General features: G+C 44.0%; 1 protein-coding gene across 1 annotated transcript; it reads left to right on the top strand.

Moving 5' to 3' along the window:
* The first annotated feature begins 225 nt into the window (after positions 1-225).
* foxa1 (forkhead box A1) lies at positions 226-6,945 on the top strand. The gene is made up of 2 exons (XM_005951137.3): positions 226-496; positions 2,294-6,945. The coding sequence occupies exons 1-2, from the start codon at positions 431-433 to the stop codon at positions 3,458-3,460; spliced, it is 1,233 nt and encodes a 410-aa protein (XP_005951199.1). The 5' UTR covers positions 226-430; the 3' UTR covers positions 3,461-6,945.
* The last annotated feature ends 917 nt before the right edge of the window (positions 6,946-7,862 follow it).

The following is a 7,862-nucleotide window of genomic DNA, read 5'->3' as shown; positions in this document are numbered from 1 at the left end:
GCGGCGGCGGCACGTGCACTTTTATGTTTGTCTATTGAAATATTTTTAAAATGTTAAAAAAATATAAGATTAAGTTTTTATTATATGGGGAGTTTAAATAAAAACAAAAATCAAACATTTTCAAAAGTTTATAAAGAAACGGGCCCGGCTCCGGTTCGGCGAAGCCGCAGGTGGAGGCTGAGTGGAGGAATGACTGGAGGAGGAGGGGGGGGGGAGCAGCGGAGGGCCGGACCTGCACGGGGAGGAGGAGGAGGCTCACATCAGTCCGCAGGTCACCATCACCTCCTCCTCCTCCTCACTAACTCTCGGCTCGGCACGGCACGCTTCCACCTGGAGCAGCGCGCAGACACTCAGACGGGAACAGGACCGGGAGGCCAGGAGACCCGGAGCGGGACCTGCAGGATCCGCGATCCGGCCGCGGGCTCCCGACATGCTGGGCACGGTGAAGATGGAAGGCCACGAAGCTCCGGACTGGAGCGGATACTACAACGAGGAGGTCGGTCACCGCCGCGCCCACGGCGTTAGACCCGGGCCTAGAGCCGGGATAAGAGCCCGGCCGGATTAAAGCGTTTAACGGGAAAACTGCGCGAAAGTTCTCCGGTTAAAGTTCGGGTTCCGGTTTGGTTTTAAAACTGTGTTTTTTTATTTATCTTTTATTTATCAGAAAATCCAAAGCACGTAAAAATGAACTTTATCAGAGAGAAAGCGAGAGATTTAAAAAAAATCTGTTTAATCAGCTTTAAATCTTTCTTCAAACACGAGCAGCAAAATCAGAGCGTTTGGTTCCGGATAATATATCTTATATTAACTCTATAATATTTAATATTAAATAAATACACTTAATATAACAGAAAAAAATCTGCGGCGATTTTATTCAAATTAAAATAACAAAGATAAAAAAAAGTTTCAGAGTTTCAGAGAAAATCAGAACAAAGAAGCTGAGACTCTAAAATCGGGTCTTTTTCAAACTGACTCTGGCGCAGACACGAATCCGCTCCTTCGCTGCGGGTATTGATCACTGATTATCGGAAATAATAATAATAATAATAAGAAGAAGAAGAAGAAGAGCCGCTATTACCGGATAAACCCGAGTTAATTTTCCAAGGATTGTAACAGAAACTATTTGTTAATCTCTCTGATGTGAAAACTTTTATTTAATCATTGATTCATTTCATCCGTTTCATTTTTAATTATCTCAGTTCTGTTTCACCGCAGAAAGTCACAATTATATTAAAGAAATATAAACAATAATAATCACAGACAGCAGTAACGTTTTTAATGTTTCAGTGAAATCTAAACAAACTGCGTTTATTTCACCTTCACGACGTAAAAGTTTAAATAAACTCTGATTTATTTTAACTTTATTTAATCGTTACTCCGTCAAGAAAAACAATCAAAATAAACCAGAACAAAAAAAAAAATCATGAATATTTTAAATTAGATTCTGAATGAGGATGAAAATCTTCCGATAATAAACTGATAATCAATCATTTTATTTAATGGGAAAAACGAAGCTGTGGTTTTATTTTTTATTTTTATTTATTTATTTTAAACCCGTTTAATAAAAAAAATCTGAAAATGAAAATCAAACTGAAGTTGGAACAAAGAGCAGGAGGCCGCTGCTGACCGAGCCTCAGTGAGAAACAATAAAGTTTAATAATCTCAAAATAAACTGCAAATTAAAAAAAATTAATTTAATTTAATTTGTTCTGTTCAGCTAATTAAAACTTTTAAAATGTGAATGTGGAGGAGAAACTCGGACCCTACATACAAGTAAAGTATCATCATTGTTATCAATAATAGGACGCTTTAAGAATGAAAATCAGATCCTGTCACTTCAAACTGTTCATCAAATACACAGAAAACGTTCTTTAAATGTTTTTTAAACCAGGTTCCCAGGCATGTATCATTAATGGACTGCTCTTTATTTCTTACCGAGCGCTCACACACATACACTTCAGGATTGGAGGAGCTGGGCATCGCGCCGCTGACTTTTCCTTTGGTCGGCGACCCGGTCTTCCTCCTCCTCCGGTCCTGGGCTAAGATCTCTGGACCAGGCTTAACCATCCTCTGCAGACCTGACTGTCCACATGATTCTGGAATAAAATCTGAGGAGACTTAATCAAGTTTCACATTTTTATAGGCAAACAACCAGCAGGGGGCACTGCAAAAGGACAGTCCAACAGAACAAACTGGGTCTTAGACCTGGTTCTGGTTTCAAACTTTTCTGTACTTAGTCCGATTGGTCAGCGTCTTTGTCCTGGTTCTGACTGGTTCTGGTCTCTCTCTGCAGGTGTACTCCCCAATGGCCAGCGCTGGGATGGGTTCTGGTCTGGGGATGGGCTCCATGTCCGGCTACATGTCCAGCACTGGGACCACGTCAGGTTCCTTCAACATGTCCTATAGCGGCACTGGTCTCAGCCCTGCCCCCGTAGGAGCAATGGCGAGCTCTGCTCCGGCGGCCATGACGGGTCTGGGTGGGGGAGTGGCATCGATGGGCGGGGCCTTGAGCCCATCCGGGATGGGTTCGGTGTCGGCCCAGCAGGCCTCGATGGGCCTAAACCCGTACGGCCCCATGAGCCCCAGCATGAGTCCCGGCATGGCGTATGGCGGAGGCGGACTAAACCGAGCCCGGGACAACAAAGCGTTCAGACGGAGTTACCCACACGCCAAGCCGCCATACTCCTACATCTCCCTCATCACCATGGCGATCCAGCAGGCGCCCAGTAAGATGCTGACGCTAAGCGAAATCTACCAGTGGATCATGGACCTGTTCCCATACTACCGACAGAACCAGCAGCGTTGGCAGAACTCCATCCGCCACTCGCTGTCCTTCAACGACTGCTTCGTGAAGGTGTCGCGCTCGCCGGACAAACCGGGGAAGGGCTCGTACTGGACCCTGCACCCGGACTCCGGGAACATGTTTGAGAACGGCTGCTACCTACGTCGCCAGAAGAGGTTCAAGTGCGAGAAGAAGATGTCGACCAAGTCAGACGGCAGGAAAGAGCAGGTGGGCAGCAGCGGAGGTGGGGCTGCGTCTCCCGCAGGGGATGCTCTCAAAACTCCGGGACTCCTAGACTCCTCGCTGCCCTCCTCCAGCCAGGCTGCTTCGCCCCCCGGGCTGGACCTGCGGGGAGGCGTGGGCGGGCCATCCGACCTGAAGGTGTCCAGTGCCCAGCTCCTTTCCTCGCTGTCACTGCCCCCCCACTCCATGGCTCACGAGTCGCAGCTCCATATCAAAGGAGACCCGCACTACTCCTTCAACCACCCGTTCTCCATCAACAACCTGATGTCGTCCTCGGAGCAGCAGCACAAACTGGACCTGAAGGCCTACGAGGCCCTGCAGTATTCCTCCTACAACACCGGGGTGGGGTCCGGCCTCGGGGGGAGGACCATGGAGCCGCTGGAGGCTTCCTACTACCAAGGGGTCTACCCCAGACCACTCCTCAACACCTCATAGTAGCTGCTGCACCTCCTGCTGGACTCTCTGCATGCAGCTGTCATAGACATCCTGTTGGACTGAGACGGACTTCTGAACTCCTGCACTGTGACCGAACCGGGACGCCAACAGACATGATGAGACTGACCCCAGGTCTGTGAGCTGCTTTTACACACGAGTCACAAATGATCTGAGGTACAAAAACAACAACCGGGTCAGACTTGAACCAGAGTCCAGATTGTGATCCACCTGAAGAACCCTGGAAGGTAAACCGCAGGGTTCTGCTAGGAGGTGGAGCCTGGGAGTCCTGGTTCTGAGTCTGATCCTGCTTTGGTTGGGGACACAGAGAAACCCAGTACTGCAAAACCAGTGTCATCGGACCCGTTCAATACTCAGTTCCCACCGTTGTAACCAGACTCCCTTCAGCAATGTCAGTCTGCATGTAGGCAAAGCCATACCAAACTTCATTCAAGTTTTAAGTAATTTAATGTTAGTTTTCATGTAGGCAAATCCAAGACAAGCTCTGTATGTAAGCATGAATATCCGCAGTTAGTGTGGGTACTGCGGCTAGTTTAACATTAGTCTGCATGTAGCATGAGTTGTGACCAAACTCCATTCAAATATCAGTGAATTTAACACACAGACGTGTGGTTTGAATCAGTGGCTGTTGCAGATAAAGCTGCATTAGCTAACTTATAAAACACCAAACAGTTCTGTAAGTTTAAAGTGTGAAGACCTTTAGGTTTCTCTGATCCAGGTCAGAGACTCGGTTCTTTAAGGACTCGGTCAGAACTCTCTGCTGTCTCTGAGATCCTGGCCAGCAGCACACATTAACATTGACCTTTCACCCTCAAGTGTGACCGAGCATGGCTCTTTCGGCTCAGGCATCTGTGAAACTGTTGGTGTCCCTCAGAGGGCCACGAGCCGCAGGTTGAGCCACAGTGGTTTGGAGTCCTGCTTAGAGCAAGGTCAAAGGTCACACTGCAGATGTTTACAAACACATTGATGATCAGGACTCGTCTTTCTGATCAGGATTTATTTCTCCCACGACCTTGTCTGCTCCTCTGCTGACCTCTGGCAGGGTCGCGCGGCCTAGCATGAGAACCTGCCACTCAGATGAAAGGCTTTTCATTTAAAGGATCATTTCACCCCAAAAACAGTCCCGCTCTGCCATTCTCACCACACGTTCCTCGCCGCCGTTTGGGCTGGAGGAAGCACTCAGTCAGGAAAAGTGTTCAGAATATTGAAGTTAAAGTACTCTGACGTAGCTGTTACTAACAGAGAAAATTAAAATATTTGTAGTCATTAAAAGTTTATAAAGATAAATAAATGTCCTGATACAGCAGCTTCTGTTTTAAAAGAAGCATTCATCTTAACAGGGTCACGGAGCAGGAACAGCACGAGGACATGTCTGATTTTCAAATCGAATACAAACAAGTTCATTTGACTTCCTGTGAAGCTGAAACTTCGAGATCGCAGAACCAGATTGAGGGTCACACAACATTGACACAACACTCAGCATTCACACAAAACCCACATGACGTTCACTCAGCATTCACACACAGGTGAGGCTGAAGCTGCTTTCAGGGTTTCAGTACTTTTACTCAAGTAACTTCATTCTGAGTACTTTTACTTGACAAACTTCAGACGTTTATATGCTGCTGCAGTTAGTCACTGGAACTTTTTTTTTATTGATCTAACAATTTATAGACGTGCAGCTGAGACGATCGATCAGTGATTTGATGATTTATGTTTTTCACTGAGAAATGTTTGCTGCTTTTCTTTTTACGTTTGAGGAACTATTTTAAAAACCAAACAACAGCAGCACTTTAAAACAAGCTCGACAGAAACAAGAAACAAACCCGATGATATATATCAATAATTAGAGAGTATTTATACTCTGATTACTGTTAGTATTCAGTGTAACTCAAACCGGTTATGATTTTCAGTTATAAAATCAAACGAGTTCGAGCTGAATGAAAAAAATCGAGACAAAAAAGAATCGTTAATGACAGTAAACTTCTTCTCACAGGGTTAAAACACCTGAGTCACGTGACTGACAGAAAAGCACCTGATCCATTTTATCCAATCACAAACTAACCACATAAACCTGAATTACATCATAACTCATCATTATTGTTATTTAAAGGTGTATTTGGGGTGGAATAACCTTTATTAAATTTGAATTCATTGCCAGTTCATCGTCTGTCACTTAGTTTCAAACTGGAGTTAAACTTTCAAAATTAGTTCATTGCAAGAAGCTTCAAAATAGGAGCGTGGAGTGTTGGAGCACTTCCTGCTTCTGAGCATGCTCTGTAGCTCTTTCTTGGCCTGACCTGTGTTTTAGCGCTCCCCCCGCCGTGACCGGAGACACGAGGCCGCAGGAAGTCTGCCAGCGGTGCCCTCCATGCCAGACTGTGAGGAGAGCAGTTGTAACATCACAGCCTGGGATGAAGGGCGTGGCGTTCTGTCGCTGAGGTGTGCCGGTCACTTCCTGCTCGCGAGTTTAACCACTTGACGGCACCTGCAGCAGAGCATGACTTCACATGACCTCTGACACATAAACAGGAAGCAGAAAGACTCAATAATCAACAACGGATCGAGCGTTGGGTTCATCCTCCAATCAGTCGATCGATGATCTGATCGATCGGTGACTCTGTGTGTAGAAGCAACATCACTTCCTGTCTGTGTATTTAACCCATCACAATTATTAATTATTGATTATTACCATGTGCATGAATGAAGTGGGAGGTCTTCTTCTTCTCCTTCTGTCGCGTCCTCGTCGTGTGTTTGTCCTTCGTTGGTTTTGATGCATGTTTTAACTTATTCTGTCATTTTCAAATAAAAACATGGAACGCTGCAGGCTGATCGGGTTATTGATTGTTGATCGATTCAGACGTGTTTCATTTATCGACCATTTACGTTACTGATTACAAAACAAATAGACCGATGTTGGAATCAGCTGATAACCGATCAATAAATGTCTCTGCTGCCCTGTGAAAACCACGTATCTCGCTCAGAGAACTAATTTATTTATCAGGAGAAAAAAATTACTTTTCACTTATGACTAATCAATCACATGCAGCAGTCAGCTGATAACAGCAGAATAATCAGAACTGATCGATCAAGTATCAGTAAATTCATTTATCTTCGATAAGCAGAGGACAAAAGAACATTTTCAATAAAAACATTGAGAAGAACGATCTGATTTTTACTGGCTTTAATTTTGTCTCTTTGATTTCATTTAATTGAGAAAATTGTTTCCAATAATCGTCAATTTCAGCAAAAACAAAGAGCACGAGTGACTCGAAAACTCGTCCGTCACTCGCTGTGATCCTTCAAGACTCACTGAAAAAGTACAATCAAATAAATAGATACATAAAATAAACGATTAAAATAAAATGTGTATTTGTTTGATTTTATTTTTTTGTTAGTTCTGGTGGACAGAAAGCTTGTATCTCCAGGCTTCTCTGTGACCGCGTTTTTGTTTGTTTGTTTGTTTTTAGTGTAAACACCGGAAACAGCTGATTTATTATTTTTTCCGTTTTTATATTTCGTCTCTTTTATTTTGTCCTGTTTTTGTTTCATTTACAGTTTTAATGTTTTTTATTGTTTATTTGTTTGTTGATTTTATCTTCACTTCTTTCTGTCGCCGTGTATGTGTTTCTTTAATTATTTTTATTTAATTCTCCTTTATTTATTTTTTAATTTTGGTTTTATTCCCGGTTTATTTTCACCGCTTTGTTTTAGTTTCTATATGTGTTATTATTGTTGTGCCCCCGGTGTTTCGGCTCCGCTCGGCTCGTGTCTCGGGGCTCAGGCCGGCCTCGGTCCGCCTCCCGCGGTCTCGCGGTGCGGATTTCGCGGCTGTTTGCGGGCCGTGAACCTGAACACGAGCCGACAGATTTCACTTTGATCTCAAGCTTTTTCCCCTTTTTGCCGCAAAATGTCTCCAGTGATCCCGGAATTACCCGCCAATTATCCGCAGACATGAACCCGCAGCGGAGACGCGCACAGAGCCCGGACAGTCGAGCTGGGCCGAGAGGAGCCGAAGGCCGCTTCGGAAGGACAAACAAACAAACGACGAAACAATAAACGTAAGAAATTAGAAAAGAAAAGTAGGAATAAATAAAAACAAGAAATAAAAACACAGAGAGGAGGACGCACGTCTTTCAAAATAAAACTTCTAAAAATAATGAAAAACATTTATGTTGAAAGTAAAACAAAATTCAAAATGGTGACAGAGAATTTATCTTATTTTTATTCAGTTTTTATTTTTAATCCACAAACAAATCAAAGCAATTAAATGATTTGAGCTTGTTTACAGAGGAGCTCTTTGATTGTTTCTTTGTTTTTGAGCATCAGAAAAGTCTGACTTCTGATATGAAGAACAGCGCTCTGTGTGTGTGTGTGTGTGTGTGTG

Source organism: Haplochromis burtoni, unplaced genomic scaffold (genome assembly GCF_018398535.1).
Source record: "Haplochromis burtoni strain Fernald_Lab_line unplaced genomic scaffold, NCSU_Asbu1 Contig_442, whole genome shotgun sequence".
Taxonomy (NCBI): domain Eukaryota; kingdom Metazoa; phylum Chordata; class Actinopteri; order Cichliformes; family Cichlidae; genus Haplochromis; species Haplochromis burtoni.
This window is presented reverse-complemented; position numbering and strand designations above follow the sequence as displayed.